Source organism: Electrophorus electricus, chromosome 4, assembly GCF_041902795.1.
Source record: "Electrophorus electricus isolate QZ-2024a chromosome 4, ASM4190279v1, whole genome shotgun sequence".
Lineage (NCBI taxonomy): Eukaryota > Metazoa > Chordata > Actinopteri > Gymnotiformes > Gymnotidae > Electrophorus > Electrophorus electricus.
In genome coordinates this window covers 15,179,568-15,199,060 of record NC_137500.1, presented here as the reverse complement: position 1 = coordinate 15,199,060, position 19,493 = coordinate 15,179,568, and the positions used below count along the sequence as shown (strand labels likewise).

Sequence of the window (19,493 nt, the reverse complement as noted above, 5' to 3'; positions counted from 1 at the left end):
AAAACCCAGACTGGAATACAGGAAACTCTTAGCAGCCTGGTTATACTTCAAGTAACAGTGATGATAAATTCCATCGAAGTCAAACCCTTACCAGGACAACCAACTTTTCTCATCCCACAATTGCACACACACACACACACACACACACACACACACACACACAGATAGGATGTTTAATATAATATTAATAGAACACCATTAGCTCTTCAAATAGGGACTTGCTTACTCTCTTCAGCCAACCCACAACATCTCAAGCTCTTCTCACGGGTCATCAGGTAGGCACCTCCCTTTGTCAATGTTTCACTGAATTAAGCCCACAACACCTCCAGTCTAGTGTCCCAGACTCATCCCCTACAAGCTCACTTTAAACCTAGCTGCACCTCTTAAACACAATTCCACTAGCAAACACCACCGTAAAATTCATGATAGCCTTACCCAGCCTTACTGGCACCATTACTGCATGCTCAGTGCCACCAGTTCCACATGGATATTACCCACAAACATTCTCCAACACAATACAACACAAATCCATCCTGGGCTCCCTAGTGACTAAAACTGGCACCATCCATGCCTGCTCCATGCCACCAGTTATATATGGATCCAACACCTTTATATGACAACCTCAGCCACTCTGCCTTTATGGGTCATTTCCCAACCATACTGAGCTCTCCTTATTCACAACCACTGGTTAGCCTTTCAGATACTTCCAACAGCACCTTCACAGCTACTCTTAATTTATGGCCTTCAACGGCAAACTGCACAAGCAATCATGAGGCAGACTAAAACTCCCCCAGCTCCTCTCTCTACTGGTCTTATATGCGCATGTCACCAGCATTATTTCACCTCAGCCACAAAGCTACGTACTTCAGCTTTTTCCTACAAAAGCTTAATCCATGGCATCCTAAAATGGAACTGTAAGATCTATAAAATAAACAATTCGCTTATTTTCCGAGCGCATCACCATGTCCGGCCTCTGTGGGACCTGCAGTTTTTTTTAATCTACGTCCACAAGTGATTTCCAATCTCATGCTTTACCCCATCTGCCAATATTTAAAACCAGTGCTTGTTCTCGAACATGCTCCCCTTCTTGTACGAAGTTAATCGCTTTTCTAAAAATACAACTCTGCAATGCCCTAACCTCTACACATTTACTATCAAACAAACACGCTAATGCTCTAAGCACTTGATTGTGTCTCCACATATAATGACCGTACGACAAACTAACTTTACATGCTGATAAAATATGCTTCAGCTTGCCAACCCCCATGCCACTGGTGCCACTGTTTTTTTTATCACCACATCCCTCAATCCCAAACAAATCCATTTGCACTTGTGATATAGTTAGCTCAGTGGCTAAGGTGGTTACCTTGTAATTAGGAGATTGCTGGTTCAAGCCCTACCACCCTCGAGTTGCCACTGTTGGGTCCCTGAGCAAGGCCCTCAATTGCTTAAGTTGTACTCAGTCATAATTGTAAGTTGTTTTGGACCATCTGCTTACTCTCTAATGAGAGGTGTTCAAAAGTCTGTGTCCATGGAAGTAAACCGCGTAAGTGAAGTTACTTCACCCACTTTAGCTAACGTAGCTATGTTACTAGCTAACTGACAGACATGCTAACTTTGGTGGCTCAAACCATACTAGGCTAGAACTACTCCACGTAGCTAGTTGCATTACAGAGATTTATAGAGAATCTTATGAATGTGAATTCGACGCTTTTATAAAATATCGATAGCTGAACATTTGCGTTTAGCTAGCTAGCTATTGTGTAGTGCTAATGTATGGAGTTAGCACTAGAAATTAATATCTCTGTGCAAAGTTTCAAATGTTCATTATTTAGCTAGCTAGCTATGTTTTCCATAATGATCCAGCTTGTTTTCAAACACTTGAGTGGTTAACCCTTTGCCAGTTTATTTCAGGGCTTTTTTTCAAGGTAAGGAGTTAGCACTAGAAATTCACTAAAGTCAGCCATGTAGAAGAGAATGTAATGTTAATTAATGCACACATTTCAACGCTAGACACATATAGCCTAGTCACACGAGTAACCTACCAAAACCACATATTAGAACACTAAAACAAATGTATTACCAAGCTTAAGACATTGGTTATTAGAAAAATGGAACACTGCTAATTAGTTATCGTTAGTTAGCTAGATAGCTAGATGACAAGCTATTAAAATGAGAAATATAACCAGTAATATACCAAATATAACCAGTAGCTAACTAGTAGCTAACTAGTTAATGAAATTGTTAATAGATAATACTACTTTTAGTAATACATTTCGCTTTTAGGATCAATTTTAAGTATAATGGCTAACAAAAGGCTTTCACCAGTTGGAATTCCCATTTCTGTCTACCGGTCAGGTTGTTCGTTGCTCTCTGGCTCAAATCTAAATGACTGGATTTCATTATGATATACCATCACCCCCACTGTCACTGCAGATTCAACAAATTCAAAAATATATTGGGAATCTGAAGAGCCAGCACTGGAAAATTCACAGTCTGTTCATAAAGGTGTTTGATCATTGCGTTGTTCATTGTTGTACACCAGTGGCATCATCCGGCAACTTTCTGGAATTTCTAGAGCGGCTTCATGTTTTTCCGTCAATTTACTTGAATTTGTCATTTTTAAAGAAATGAACATGTTTGTCACGATTGGCCCTCCCTAGCATCCTGTCTCCATGGTTTCCCTGTCTCATGTCATTGGTTCATTTTCTCCATTACTGTTCCAGGCCTTGTTTAGGTTTTCACCTCATTTGTATCACCTGTGCATTGATAGTCCTCATTACCCTTTGTATGTAAAACCTGCCTTGTTGCCTGCGTGGTTGCTGGTCATTGTGTTAAGCCTAGCCTATGTTTGCAATCTATGCCTCTTTGTTCTCTGTAGTTGGATGTATTAAGCCATGTTATGCCTGTTGAGTCATTTTCCTGTTATCGTGTATTACTTTGTTTGTTTCAAGAAGTATATTGGATCTATCCATGTTAGCTCTATGACCCTGGACCATACTAATGACTGATTATGGATTTGCCCATAATAAATCTCGATCTTCTCAGCATATGCATCCGCCTCCTAACTGCTCACTGTTAAAATGTTATTTCCATTTTAATTTACATAGTTTTTTTTTTGAATAGCTAAGATAATGTGGAATCTTCAGGGAGGTACAGTAGGTGGTGCTTAACCTTTAAGCAACATGGCATCCCTTATAAACTTGTTCATGACCCTCTCCAACCTCACTACTTCTGTAATTGGGACCTCATACAACATCAAAGACCATCTAATAAGGTACCATGCCAAACTGGAGACACCACAATTTCATTTTAACTGGTAGATATGAATTCTCAGTACTATTAATAGTGTTTAACAGTTCTGCCTTTAACTTCATAACCTACTCTTTATCATTTAGTGCTGCACTGTACCATCTTCCTAAACTCTTAACTGGTTTCTCCAGTACAGATAGAATCACTTTGCCTTCAACTATGAACATTTCCTGCACAAGTTTACCTTTAACAATTGACCGACTTCTACACTTTGTAGGTTTAACCATCATCCAAAGAGATATGTTCACACACACACACACACACACACACACACACACACACACACACACACACGTATACACACATATATACATATATATATGTGTGTGTGTGTGTGTGTGTGTGTGTGTGTTTGTTTCTCTTTCCTACAGATTTACAAAGTACCAACTTGCCATTGCAAAATACCAACTTGCGGATGTCAAATGGTAATCAGCCAGTAATGTATGGCTGTTTTAATATAATCTTCAAATTGTGATATTTTCTTCTATTGTTTGATAAGCGTCCATTGTTTCATTATTCTTTTCATTACTTGTTACTTAATAATTTGCATTATTCATCCTGATAAATTCACTTGTATGTTACTGACCTCATGTTTATTGTAAACAAATTCTTAACCACTCCTAATTGTATTTACTATAAATCTTACATGAAACAATTAGACAAAATATATTAATGTCAGTATTTTTTTTTAACTTCTGGAAAATAGGAAGGAATTAATTGATTATTCAATCTCTCCACCCATCCTAGGGTTTGATACTTAATTCTAAATAAATGTACGATTTCCTTTTGTTTAAGACTATTATGCATGAAGCAAGGCATGCCCTTTCCCAAACATATACCTGAGAAAGTACCTGTGCGGAGTGTTAAATGGAAAGAAGAAGGTTGGGGTTGTCTGAATACTGTCCCCTCCCCTTGTTACTTCCTCTTCAGTGAAGAGATGTAAACATTTTTTAAAAGATTTTGTCATTAGCTTATCACTAACCAGATAGAACAGACTCAAATTCCTTGTTACCCTATTTTATTCTTTATATTTTATTTGTTTTGTTGGTTCTGCTTAATTTCTTTTATTTTGTGTTTATCGGAATTCACCCATCGCAGCTTATTTTAAGTAAAGTCTCCTTACTGAGACTGAAGTTTCACTGTGTGGCCGGTGATGAACTGTTACAGACGTTACATTTATTCATGCTCTCTCAGCATGAATCCCACTTGGTTAATAAGTTTCCTTTGTTGGTAAGTAGACTGACCAATTGATCATTTTCACGGGTTACTTAAGCAGTTTTTCTTTTCTTTTGTTCTTTCTTTTATTTAGTAGCTACTTTGGTCCACCACAAATCTAGTTTAACTTGTTAGGTTACTTCCATTGTTACATTTGTTATATTACAGCAATTTTAGAAGTACCTCTGGTTATTTAGAAGAATTTTAATCAATGATATTTTGCATGATCTCTGTTTATTCAATAAATATACTTTGATTATCACACTTGTGAGCCACAAGTGATATTCTCATTTTTGGTAGACAAGAAATAATCATGTTATTGAGTTGGCAACTTTCATGAGTTGAGTCTGACTTAATAATCATTAAATTAGTTAAAATTAATTAATTTTCCTTGTTAATCAGGGTGGTACCCCAATTAATCTGATTAATTATGAATGACAATTTATTAAAGTATTAAACAGCTACAAGGTCAAGAAGCTGATGTAGCAAGAATCTTGTGTGAGATTAAAAGAATAACATTGTCCTTATCATATTACTGGTAAATCAATCATTGTGTAGCTGCACTCCAATAGCACATCACTGCATTATGCAGTATTTATGTTCTTATAAAGTTGGAAGAATTCTAAACATTTATATGCGTGTGTGTGAAGCCAATACAATTCAATCTAGAAAGGCACTTTACACTGCATAGATACTGGAGACTCCCACAAAGACTTCAGCTAAATGATGCAGACAGCATACATATTCTGGTATTACCTGTCTTGATAACCTATGGCACATCATTTTCTTATTGCCCTGGTTTTGCTTTTGTTTCTGTAATGTTCTGGTTTTGTTTCCCTGTTTCACCTACCAATCACATTTGTGGTCTTAACCCCTATAAATGTATCCTACCTCACTCGTCCAAACATTACACCTACATATTATAGAAGCAGTTTTTAATATATGCAGTTTTTGCATATATTAAAAGTTAGTAATAAGAGAAGCAGCACAGCTTGTTTGATGCCAGGCTATGGGAAGGGGTTAATTTATTTCAAGCATGACCAATTCTCTGTTAATAGCTAACAGAAGGACTGTTTAGAAGGACTGTTTTCAAGATTGGCTCCTCCTATACATTATGCCAAAATAGCAGGCTTGATTGGTTGTTTTCAGTGACAATGGAATTTAATTTCCCTGCAATAGTAGGCAGTTCTTGGCCATGTTAAGTGGCAAAAAGCACAAGACACTCCCTAGAGTCTGGTAATGTGAGACTATGTTAAATCTGGTGGTAGTTATTATGAATATGGCCCTATACACTCATAACAGCCGTGTGTGATTCTAGACATCAAATCCAATCCAAGTCTGGCCTTAAATTTTGTAGTTATAGTTGGTCTTCCAGATGAGAGACTAGCTACCTGGAACAACCTTGACCTGTGTGAACTGCTAACAGCCTATAGTATCAATATTGTAGTCACATACCCACATTTACATAATAATAACTAATAATAATAACAATAATAATAATAATAATAAAAACATACAAATTTCTTTCCCCAGCTCCTGACTGATAGGGGGCAAATGTCATGGCTACCTCATCTTTGACAAACAAAAAAAGCAGCTGCATATTAATCACACTGTAATTTGCATGTTATCACTTGACAAATAAGAAAACTCTTGACCTTTAGGTTATCTTTAGGCAGGCAATTTATTTCCCCAACATTGGATGCATCTGGCCTGTGTTCCTGAACAGCTGAGCTAGGCTAGCAGCTAGCTAGACAAAGCCTCATCTTTGTATTGTGCTGATTTATTAGGGGATTCTTTGAAGGATAGTAAGTAAGATTATCACACCTAAATTGTGATTATACAGAAAGCTTAAGACATAGTCTTACCATATCTTTGAAAATAGGGCTGATTATTTATGAGCAGTTATAGAGCCCAACATTTGTATTACACATAAGAATGGAAGTGTTACAAAATGAGATATATCTCTAATGTTTGTATTTTAAGATTAATATTTCAATCAGAAGATTATCAGACATCATTAGAGTAATATATTTTATTAAAAATTTTAAATGAATTAAACAATTGTTTGCTGTAATTCATGTGACAAATTCAGATATGAATAATATTCATGCTGAGTCATAAAGCCTGAGTCAAAAGCCAGTAATCAGAATTAATTCTCAAAGGCTTCTTTACCAGCATCCAGATTTAGATTGTAGAATTCTGTGCTTAAGCTTTGCAGTTCAGGTGCCATAAAGTAAATTATTTATTGCTATCAAAGAGTTAACATCTCAGACAAGCACTTCTTAATGCCACGTAGCATTGTCACTGTGGTTTTGACTTTAGCTGAATTACTTAAGCCATCCCCTCAACAGATAGTGCAGGAATTATCACGTTTAGGAGGTGGTGTGGATTTAGGGATTGAGTATGAATATAATGGTGTAGTTCTGGTGACTGCAGCTGGCTGAGCTGGAGGAGGTGCCCTATTTACAGCAGCATGTGTTGGTTGGTAAACGGAGGTTGAATATGACACTTGTGCAGGGTTGTATGAAGGAGTCGAGGCTGCAGTTCTGGTAACTGCAGCTGGCTGAGTTGGAGGAGGTGCCCTGTTTACAGTAGCAGGTCTTGGATTGTAAAAGGAGGCCGACGAGAGCCTTGCGTCAGTGTACTGAATGAGATACTCAGGGTAGATCTGGTGCTTCTCAAACACCACAAATATGGAGGGGCTGTGAAAGTCATTCACGCAGCTGTCGTAGAAGAAGGTATCTCCACCGTCTTTGGAGGGAGGGCGGACATAGCTGGAGTGGCCTACAGTGAAGTCTCCCACCAGAATCCGACAAACAAACATACATCGGCTTGCAGAGTCTCCAGTGTAGTTATGGGAGTAGTTTGCATCCTTGGCAAAATAGCTGCCTATATCAAGAGAAGAATCCTGATGTTTTTATCTTGTTGGACAATTAATGAAAACTTCATGCCAATACAACAAAACGTTTTACATATCTTTAATGCACAAACAATTAATGCACTATACAACCTCATGCTGCAGTAAATGCAAAACATATACATTTACATATTATATGCAAAACTTCAAAAGCATGAATGGATGCAATTTTACCATTAAACCATTTAAATATACATTTCAGGAATTTACCCTTCCCATAGGCTGTGCCATGGGTGCCACAGATTCTCCAGTCAAAGTTATTGAGGCAGATGGTATCTATGTGTTTGGGGTCAGTCCCATGAAATAGCTTTTTCTCTGCAACATTCCTCCCAGCATTTTTCTTTATCATGAGGTCCCTCTGCCTACAAAATCAAGTCAGATCAGCAGAGATAAAAGCATCAGCTAAATGCCATAAATGTAAATGTAAATGAGATGCCAAATGGGGGACTGAGTATGTTTTTTGTTTTTTTGTTTTTTTTACTGTAGTCTCAGTTATTTTGGCAAATTGTTTTGACTCCATTCGTAATCATAATGTATGTGAACATACCACTGAAATACTTCCCACAGGGCCTTGTTTTGAATTCTTTCTATTTTCTCAATTCTGAAAACTTGCATGGTGTCATTGAACAGGTTCTGGATCTCCTTGTATTCACTAGAACTGCTCTGCAGTTGTACTCTCTGTGTGAAGTGATACACAATATTAAACTTCAGCTTTGTCAAGCCCAACAGTTCATAACGCCACACATTTCCTCTTTTTTACGTTACCAGTTGGTACTATTATTGTAATGTCTACACATTAGAATCGGATCAGTTAACCGCTTCCTCCCATGTGCTAAGTGGCCTGCTCAGACCTAGTCAGCACCTTTCCCAGTTGCTCTGATAAGAATAATCTTTTACTTATTTGATTCCTTTTATTTTTCTTCCCATTTTTTTTGCTTTTGTTGTTTATTTGCTTGCTTGATCCACCACGAGTCTGGTTTGGTTCATTTGGTTTATTTTTATGTAGCTGCACATTAGTGAATTCTATACCTCTGGTCATTATCAACATATTTCTAAAAATTTTGTTCTTGCTTTCTTTTATTATTAAGTAAAAAATATTCTTAACAGCAACACTAGTGTTTTAAAAGTGGTATTCTAATTCTGGGTAGAAGAGAAATAATCATGTTGTCAAACCTTTATGAGTTGAGATTGAATTGACCTAATCACTAATGAAACAATAAGTGAAATTAATACATTTTCCATGCTAGTCAGGTTGCTGTCCCAATTACGCTTCTCAATTTTGATGTTATTAGCACACAGACCACGAACAGGCTCCAGGGAAATTCTGATAGGCTCCAGAGTTGTTCTGTACATCTGAATGTATACTGTGCATGTGCAGTAAGCAGAGTTTGTAAATTACCATAAAATGACAGGAAGATCGCAACACTATAATTAACATGTATGTATTGAACCATAGGGGTCGTACGGTTTTGAATGATTTGACAGCATGTACTGCTGCATCCCTACTATGGTATTTGATTCATGTGAATTTATCCATGTTAACTAAAATTTTCCTTAATTAAATTAATTTTAATTTGTGTTTACTTATTGATAAATTGCAGATTACTAGAATTCAAACAGCCAGTCACTGCCACTGAATTTTGCATGTTTTGTCCCGCAATCATTATCAGATACTAACTCCTGCTTGCACTCTAGTTATAATGCGATAGGAGTGAAGAAACCAGATTAGTGTTCACTTTACAAGATAAGCCCTCTTCTCAATGTTATTTCTAACTCAAGTAATATTTTTGGGAACATTATAAAATATAAGAGTTCATCATTTCCTGTCACCAATTTTTTTTATCAGTATATTCCAACAAAGCACCACAAGTTCAGTATGAATAACTTATACATTCTTTAGCAAAGGGCCTTCTCCACAATGCAGGATTGCTTGAGAATCAATCTATCAATCTATCAATCTATCTATCTATCTATCTATCTATCTATCTATCTATCTATCTATCTATCTATCTATCTATCTATCTATCTATCTATCTATCTATCTCAATAAATCAATCTATCTATTATATCTCCATATTTATTTTTTGGGATTGGGCATATTTTCAATATTTATGCAAACCTAGTGCTCAAACGGAGCACTTCCAGGACTCAAATAAGACATAATAATCATCAGACAAAAAAAGATACTTAGGATACTTAAATATAACATGCTTTTGTAAATCACAGTATATACATAAGACAAACTCACCTTGTAACCAGTCTCAGGTGTCATTGCCTGATCCCAGTGGCTTGGTAGCATTTTAAAATTCATCTGTGGTCCACGCACTGTTTTGCTGAGAACAAAAACATAGAGTTACCAGTGGTTACAAATGTTATGGCTTGAATGCTTCAGACTAGAGTAATAGATTAACAAACTTTGGAAATGCGCTTTTAAATCTTCTCATATATAGCTATATCCTCTTACCTTGTTCTGATTGTCTGAGCATCTCCTGCAGACACAAATACAGGTCGACGTCTCACAATCTTTTTGGTGCCATATCGTTTATTTGTCTGTATCATATCTTAAAAGAGAAAGGTTTTTTTATGCTACATGTCTGCTACATGTCATGTTACATTATAGTCCATCCTGAACTGTGAAGGTAACTTGTCTGCGTCCCAGAGAACAATGCAAGAGTGTCTACTTTAATGTGAGCCACAATATATTTATTATACAAATTCCATAACTGTTTGCATGGCATTAACTGATATAATCAATTATATTACTATACATTTAAAATATATGCAGAATGTCCAGTAATGAAGGGATTTTCTTGGTTATGCACTCAAATATTCCTGATCCCACTCATGAAAGGCTTGAGAATTAGCTAATGAGCTGGATCAGTTGTGTTGGGGCAGGGAATACTTGAAATTGTACAGGTAAATGAGTCCCTAGAATGGAGATGAATATGTTTGTTTTTAATTTTTTTACATATTTCCTGTATTTTCTGTTTGTGTCTTAATAAAAATATGAAAATAAATGATATATTGTCATTTATAACATTGCTACAACAACAAATTTAATGGTGACAAGGTTTTTGCAAAGTACTGTATATGCTATTTAAAGTTAATTTTATACCCCTTCAGTAAGCATAAATAGGCCCTTAATCCTTAATTGCTTAAGTTGTCATAATTGTAAATTGCTTTGGATAAAAAGCATGAGCTAAATGCCATGAATGGTGCATGTGGCTTTAGTGGCACCTTCAAAGCTGAGTATGTAGGTTTGGGAACCAGCAGTGAACTCCACTGATGTTTTGCTGTCCTCCAAAAACTTTCGCTCTAGGTCTTCACTGGTGATGGAAGCCACATTGTGACTGGCACTCTGAATGGCACAGATGAAGCATTAGGTTATAGTCTGCACCGACTCGTTGTAGTAAAGGGGAAAGATTTCAAGGTGACCAGCCAGAACTGAAAATGTTTGAGTGTCTTCCTTTACCACTGAAACCTCTAGTTTTACCCATTGCTGATACTTACAGAGGAAGCATATTGGATCCAGTTGCCATACTCATCCTCCCAATACCAAGCCCAAGTGGTGGTGAGAATGAAGTTAGGCTGGACCACTGAGGACACCGTAGAAAGGCGCCGCACACATTGAAATCCACGGGTCATGGTGTCAAAATGGACTGTTTCAGTTCCCGAGCTTCAAAAGAAAGGAAATGCGGTAGATGGAAAGTACATATAGTCTGAATCTCAGCCCTTGCTTGGGGTCCTCATCAATTTCAATTAACTTTTCTAGGTGAACTTTTGAAATTCAAAAGCCCATTTCAAAAATATTAGTGGCTAGGATATCTTTCAGAGTTTTAAGTCAGTTGCATACAGAATAGGCAAATCAGCAACACTGTGACCTTTATATATTACATAAATGCTGTGTAAGACAATGAGTAATGAGATACATGTAGACACACCCTGCATGTTTATCATTCCCATGTGTTTTTACATGCACTAAAAACTCTGGTGATATCGCTTTGCTAAATAAAGTGCATTTGTCACACCATTTTAAAACATTTAAAAATACTATTCAAATTTCTATATCAAATCCTTGTACCAATTGCATTTTACTCCCTTCACACAGTAAAAGTACCACTTCCACATGCAAACGCAAGCCACTTTATTTCCTTTTGTGTCTAAGGTCATATGCAACCTTTCCTACAGGCCTATGCACTGAGAGGGTCAAAATGCAATAGTTACTGGGATTTCATTCAAAATATGTACACGTTTTTAAAACAAAAAATGTTTTGTTTACTCTTGCAACATCCTACCTGTATGTCTTAGCTGGGTCACAGTATTCTTTCTCTAGCTCCTCATTGTCAGGCAGAGCTACCCAGGCAGGTCCGTCTTTAACCTCCCATTTATAGGGCAGTTTAGAGTGCTCTTTCCGACACGAATCTTCAAGAAAGAAAACAGTGTGTCTTATTTTCTAGTCAGCTTACAATTTGTGCTATCTATACATTTAATAAGCTATGGGAAAAGCAGCATCGTTACACTTGTATCTCAGACTGTAGCCTTACCTCCATGCTTGCATCTCCCTTTCACAAAGTACATGCAAATCTCTGTTTTCACTGAGGAAAGGAAAGAAATATCATAATTAAGGAAGCTATGAAAAATGTTCATGTTCTAATTATTAACCATAGTTCCATTTTAGAAATTGCAAAAATGACCGTGTTAGTATTAAGTAACCTTGGACCTTATTTTAACAAACGAAAATTAAATAGTCCCCTGTAATAAGGCCTTGTAGTCCTAAATTGTACATCCAATACACGAATGCTGACAATCTGTATTTTAACCTCATGATCTCATGGTTATAGTCTGATTTCAAATATATTGTCCTGGAATACATACATGCATCTGTAACTGGCAGCTTTTAACAACCATGATGATAATGCCATGTTATAAGCTGCAACCAGCAACCACACAATTGCATGGTTGAAGTATCAATTTTGAATATATAAAACAGAAAAAGCAGCTTCTACAGGCTACAGCGGCAAGTATTTCGTGTGACCTCCCCTTCAGCAATGGCAGGAACCTGTCTCTCTTAAACCTAAATGGAATGGAACCTGGATGGTACCAGAAGATTACTTTAGAAAATGTCAAGACAGTCTCCCCAAAAGAGTTCAAGACGTGCTTAGTACCAAGGCAGGTCACACTAATTACTAACTTTTGCTTGTAGAAGCCATTTTGTTCTGAAAATTGTGATTTTTTAAAATTTATTTATTTTCACATATTTCCTGTATTTTATTTGTATCTTAATAAAGAGACAAAGAAATAATTATACCTTTGCTAAAACATCAAAGCTAATGGTGGCATAAGACTTTTACACAATACTCTATATAAGATTTTTACTTTTTATATGGCAGTGAGAAGCAAGGCATATCTTATTAGTTTTTTCTACATATTAAGCACAAGTATCTCATGATTATATACTTGTAGACAGAGGTGTCTAATCTAGCCATTAGTTTCAACCTTAACATGATTCAGAATGATCTGGAAGGACCCATGTAAATTCTTAGGAATGACAAAAAATAAAATGAATCCTGGCACAGTGTGCCGGGCACCCAGCCGGAGGTACATGCCCACTGACACACACACGCCTGTCCTGCTCCCAATCACCTGAGTACCTTGTTTGTTTCTCCTTATTTATAGCCCATAGGTACTCTCCTCCAGTGCTGCATGTTGTTTTGTTGCTGTACTCATTTCTTTATTCTTAATGGAGAATAAAGTATGCCTGTGCTCACAGTCACGTCTTGCTCCCTCCCTGCCACTGTCACAAATCCAAGATCATCAAAACATGATAAACAGCTGATGCCAAATGGCTGACTTTAGACTTCGTAAATACTTTTGTTCTTATGACTCAAATATGAGTGTACAGACAGTAATGAGATCATGCTACAAGTCTCATCGATCTTAACTCTGTATTGACATTAGACACAGGTTCTCATAGCTATGAATACCCAATCTGGAAGCACCGCTACAAGAAGATTTATAAATGGATTATGATTGTACCTGCTGAGGACTTAGGGAGGCTGTAGCCATCACTGGTGCCATATCTGCCACTAACTGCAGCATTAGCATGAGCTGACATCTGCTGCGGTTGATTGCTTTTGGCCAGATCCCGTAAAGCCTCAATGTTGGTGTAAATATCCCTCAAAGATGGCAAGAGCTCGTTGGGCAAGCCCCTCTCCTGCAGGGTCCTCAGCGGATGGGGCTCGTAGAAGTCGTGTGCCCGTGGACAATGGCAAGGCCCTCTGAGGTACTTCTCGCAGATGTGCAGCCTCTTGCAGGTCTCCCCATCTTGGCATCGCCCGTACGGACCTGTGCCATTGTTGTAAGAGTGGCACACCTGAGGAAGAGGCAAAAAGGAGTTATGCGGGATAGCTTATTGACAGCATGAACATACCAGACCAATTACTGACTAGACTATCATGCATCACAGTCATTAAAAAAAAAATCAATGATACACAGACTTTTGTTTACATTGGTTTCCGTCCCTGTATGACAGCTAGATAAAATCCAAATATTTAATGCAAAACATTGATTCAGAGGGTTGGGAAAAGGGTCACAAGACAATGTTTCCCAAATGTATCGCAGTATCAAGCTCACTTAAATGAGTGAAAGTGTTCATTATGAAACTCGCACTACCATCTCTGTGTCTCTGTGTTATGATGCTTTTTTTGGAATCTAGCCCTAATCTACAAAGTGTTGAATCTTATAAACAATTACAGAATACAAGTAATATGAATAAAAGTAATCAGCACAAGATGACAAGGAAAGCCACTGGACCTTATGGGATACTTGGCAAAGTACTCAAAGCTTGTGCTGACCAGCTTGCAATCTTTACCAGAATTTTCAGTCTTTCCCTGATGCAAGCTACCATCCCACCTTGTTTAAAGATGACTACCGTCATTCCTGTCTCAAAGAAGTCAGAATACGTTTACATTTATGGCATTTAGCCAATGCTTTTATCCAAAGCAACTTACAATTATGACTAAGTACAACTTGAGCAATTGAGGGTTAAGGGCCTTACTCGGGGGCCCAATAGTGAGGCTTGAACCAGCAATCTTCCGATTACAAGCCTTAACCACTGAACTACCACTGCCCTCAATAGTCTCAATGACTACAGACTATGTCAGTCTTTGTGAAATGTTTTGAAAGATGAATCCTACACCACATCAAAGTCTGCTTTTCTCCAAATTTTGATCCACACCAGTTTGCATACAGGGCAAACAGATCAATGTAGGATGCCATAGCTACAGCGCTCCATGCAGTGTTACGCCATTTGGAACATCCGGAGAGCTACAGAAGGATTCTTTTTGTGGACTGTAGCTCGTCCTTCAATAGTCTTTTTCAATACACTTGTTGACAAACTGTCTGCATTAGGCATCCCCCCCTTTCACATTTGCATAAAAGAATTCCTTACAAATTGTCTCAAACAGTCAAAATTGGCCTGCACTGCTCCACCACCCTCATGCTAAGCACTGGCTCTTCGCAGGGCTGCATTCTGTGCACATTTATGTATGCTCTGTATACTTATAATTGTACTTCTACCCACCCCACCAACACCATCATTACATTTCCAGACAACAGTACAGTGGTAGGACTCATAACCAGAGGTGATGAGACTGCGTACTGCGATGAGTTACAGAAACTGACAGAGTGGTGTTCTACAAATAATCTGGTACTAAACACCACCAAAACAAAAGAAATAGTCATTGACTACAGGAGGCACAGCTCAAACTTAACATCACTCTATATCAACAGGGACTGCGTGGAGAGGGTTTTCAATTTCAAGTTCCTTGTAACCCATATCACAGAGAATCTCTCCTGGCCAAGCCACACTACAGCGTTTATTAAAAAATGCATAGCAGAGACTGCACTTTCTGAGTGCTATGCATGAACTATTTAAAGAAGGAGCATTGTTCAACCTTTTACCCTCTGGCAGATAGTACAGGAGTATCAAGTGCTGAACGAAGAGATTTAAGAACAGTTTCTTTCCCTGGGCCATCAAAACTTTAAACTGCACAAATATAGAATCTTTAAAGGAGGTTAATACTAATGAGAACAGTTTATAGTAAATTATTTCTTATTCTTTTAAACTATTTATCACACTTAACAATTTTATATGCACTCTACAAATTCTAGTGCAGTATCTTTTGAACATTAATTATTTCAAGTGCAATAGTCATCATGTTTAAATGTCTTAAGTATGTTACTTGAGTTACATTGCACTGAACTGGAGTTGCACATGTAATTTCGTTGTATAATTGTTCGAAGACAATAAACGCATTTTAATCTTAATCTTTACTGCAGGCAGGATGCTGTTGTCACTCTGGAGCATCAGTATGCAGAGCTCCCTCCTGTCCAGTCTGTTCAGGCTATGTTTCTGCAGGACTCTGGCATTGTGTTCCGAGTTCAGGTCATGGCCAAAACGACATCCTCGTCTGCAGAGGGGAAAATTAAAGCAATCTTAAGCAGTGACTGCCCTATTTGAGGACTGAAGGAGGGAAAAAACTCTCAGATCTGGATGGAAAATCCATTTATTCTCAGTGAAATAAATGTATTTAGTTTAAAGAATTTTAAGAAAAACAGAATGGAAACAAAACAAACAAAATGAAGGATCTTACAGCAACACTACCTTAGCACATACAAAGATCTACAGAGACTACACAGAATAGTTCAGGCACACTTTGCAAAAAGTGCACACACTCAGGCACACTCTGAAAAGTTTGCAAACCCTTTTTGGCATAAAGGTCTTATAATATTCTGCAAACATTTTGTAATTAATAGAAACATCTATGGTGGTTCAAACTATACTTTGATAAATAGGTCTCACTTAACATAAACCTATTTTATCAAATAAACCTTAAATGAATAAATAAACACATACATGCATGCATCTACCGTTTTACATTTGAAATACAGAACCCCCTTTATTTAGGGAACCGTTCTGAAGCAAAGGACAATTTTTATCGATTAAAAGTTTCAGAAACGTCATAACCCGTTTTCACGTTGTACCTACTGAAGCTTCAAAACTAAACACAGATAAACTACACCAAGGATGGCAGGAAACCTTTACCTCTGTCTCACCCTCTTGGCCTTACTCTACTAACTCTCACTTACGTCATATCTATTAGGGCCCTTCTTATTCCTGATTATTTAATCCAAATCGGTCCTTTCCCCCAAATAATTAGTTGGACCGACTGACCACTGTCACCACACAAGTAAGGAAAGACAGCTTGGGAAGTAAAAAAAAACAAAACAACAACGCTGAAGGAACTGAGTGTTCAAAGAGCCTCAGAGTACGCCAGATGAAACCCACAAAGATAGTCTACAGCCCACTTTTGGTATGTTTTCAGTGGTTCACTGTTAATTAACAGATCCTAAATGTTTCTTACCTTCCTCTGTTATATTGACAGTCACCAAGTAGAAAAAATTTACAAAGATGTAAATTCATGCATCCTTGACAGTTCTTTGCCCTACACAATCTAAGCTGGGCTTTGGCGATAACATTTTTCTGTCCATTGAAATATACGGTTGCGAACAGGTCACTTTCTTCGATTAAGTTATCGACAAGACGAAACGCGACGGTTCCTCTAAAACTGGATATAAAATCATCATAGACAATGGCTCCGTTATTTGCACATATCTGTTTAACAAGAAATGCCGGTTCCGTCATTTTTAAAGTACGTTTGGATTAGGTCGGTCTTCTGCTACTGCCTTTAACCGATTTCCGAAGCTTAAGAATTTAGAACGTTGGATTGCGAAATAAGATATTTGACGAATGGAAAACGAAACTTACACTGGTAAGAGAAAGAGATGTTGCCATGTTGGAGAAAACCCCCAATTTGCAGGAGCAATTTGGACAATATGTTTTTGTGGTTGATCGTTTGTTTGTTTTTAGCCCAATAGTCTACATAGACAATAATAAAAAATAAGGGTATAACATGTAGCTGTCAAATAATAAATGCAGTAGGCTAATAGACAGTTTTCTGTTTGGAGTTTTTTCCTGACTTGATTGCTCATGTCAGTGTTATTCAGACTGAGATAGCAATTTAATTAGGAAAAAACATTTCTCCTTTGTTTCTGTGTATAAATTATGTATAAAACTGTGCTTGAATAGTTAAATAAAAAGGTGGCGCTTATAATAACATCCAAAAAAAAAAAAGTGTGAAGTTGAGTCTACATCAGGAACTGCTATAGGCTACAGTGAAATGAAATAAGGAAGGGTGGAATTGGAATGCTAAGGGACACAGAACCTTTGGAATTGTACTCATATTAGGAGCAGGCTGTATTTTTTATATTAGTACGGACAGTAACCGCTCCAGCCGTATTTCCACATAGTCACAGTTCAGTGCAGACCGCTTACAAACCGTGCTCAGCATGGTTTTCTCAGCATGGGTAGCTAACCGTGCTCAGAGCTGCAGAACTGGTCGGACGGACTGACTTAATGGCAGAGATTTGCTGATTGGTTTTACACAAACAAAGATGAGCCTATTTTTGTGTTTTCTCTCTCATTGCCGGCGTTTTGCACATATACAAGGAAACGTTACTCTAACACTACTCTAGCAATCTATCACGTATAGTTAGATATTGTTTGTTATTGCACATATCGTTGTCAGAGACAGAGTGGATTCCTGTATTTCAACAATATTATAGTTCAATGGTATCTTGAACTGTAACCTACTGTACTGGCTAGGATACATTCTATGTATAAATGACAAAGCACTTTGTAAGTCGCTCTGGATAAGAGCAACTGCAAAATGCCAAAAATGTAAATGTGAAAAAGTAACACTATAAACAATATAAACAACTACAAAATATCCATTTTGTCAGACACATGTACTAACTGTTGTTGTTTAAGGGCATAATTATAACAAGAATCCATAGTAACTGGCCATACAGCAAAAAAAAAAAAAAGGCTATATACATAAAGAACATATGATTCATGAATACTGGATACTCTACATAGCTGACTAGCCGGTTGGAAGGAGGGAGGAAGGGTGAACAAAGTATGAGATCCACCACCTAGGGTGAAACAGACATGAAACATCCATGAATACCTCAAAATAATGCCTGCCCCCCAATAAATATGAACAGAAGAAATAAAGAAAATGTGGAAGGTTACACAAAGGTTGTCCCAGTGATGATATGGGCACTTGGGGCTGTGACCCCTAAGATGTAGGACTGACACCAGCAGATCCCAGAAATGATAACGTCAATCTCAGTCCAGAAGAGTGCAATCAGTGAAAACACTGCACCACAGCCTCAAACTCCCAGGGCTCTGGTACAAAGCCCAAGTGTGAGGAAAATTATATGATCACCCACAGGAAAGGTGAGACAAGAATTGTTATATATACCTTCTCCCTTTAAACCTTTTATAAAGTACCTGTTTTTTTTTTGTTTTTGTTTTTTTTGCAGTCTTTCTATTTTCACATATTCTTCTAGTTGTAACCAGGAGGTGGCACAAAAGATCAAATTATCAAAAGCATGAGCAAAAATGTAATATTATTAAATTTGCAAATAAAGCACCTGTTGATCACTGACCAGTTGTCTGCTGATGAAAGTCCATACAGAATCATCAAGCTATATAGTATCAATCAGTTGTTTATATAATTAAGCTTTTAAAGAATTTACCAGTAAGATGGATATATACTGTAAGTAGATGTAGGCAATTGTAAACTACTGATACAGAGTAATTAAGGTATACTTAGCCTTCACCAAAAACAAAGTTTACAAACAACCATATCAGACTGCAAAAGAGACATGCAGACCTAAGCAATAGCTGTTTGCAAACTGTAATTATAATGAATTATTGAAAGGAGTGCCATGTTGCCCATATGACAAATTACTTAAGAACGATATTTGTGTGAAATGTGAGTTTGTCATTCAAAAAGATGAGCTGCATTTGAATAGTTGAACTGCATTTGAATAGCTACATTTTATTTAAATATTTGAGCTGTATTTGAATTTTTTTCCATTTAAATTTTAATCTCTGTTGGTGATTAGCATGCCACTTTCA

At 37.3% G+C, this 19,493-nt stretch overlaps 1 protein-coding gene across 1 annotated transcript; it reads right to left on the bottom strand.

The window, feature by feature from the left end:
• Positions 1-6,544: 6,544 nt before the first annotated feature.
• On the bottom strand, positions 6,545-17,239 carry LOC113585500 (protein mono-ADP-ribosyltransferase PARP12-like). Its single transcript, XM_027023016.3, has 12 exons — positions 16,870-17,239; positions 15,780-15,915; positions 13,481-13,817; positions 11,989-12,039; positions 11,740-11,866; positions 10,955-11,120; positions 10,682-10,802; positions 9,909-10,005; positions 9,693-9,777; positions 7,992-8,122; positions 7,655-7,806; positions 6,545-7,416 (listed from the first exon to the last, which is right to left on the bottom strand). Exons 1-12 carry the CDS (start codon positions 17,148-17,150, stop codon positions 6,872-6,874), a joined length of 2,229 nt encoding a protein of 742 aa, XP_026878817.2. The 5' UTR covers positions 17,151-17,239; the 3' UTR covers positions 6,545-6,871.
• Positions 17,240-19,493: the final 2,254 nt, after the last annotated feature.

What these genes read in the sequence shown, in the direction of transcription:
- LOC113585500 (XM_027023016.3), bottom strand. Translation starts at nt 17,150, where the DNA reads ATGACGGAACCGGCATTTCTTGTTAAACAGATATGTGCAAATAACGGA. An exon ending in TGTCAATATAACAGAGGAAG is followed by an intron (nt 15,916 to 16,869) that starts GTAAGAAACATT and finishes TCCCCTCTGCAG; the next exon opens with ACGAGGATGTCGTTTTGGCC. An exon ending in CCTCCCTAAGTCCTCAGCAG is followed by an intron (nt 12,040 to 13,480) that starts GTACAATCATAA and finishes TCCTTTCCTCAG; the next exon opens with TGAAAACAGAGATTTGCATG.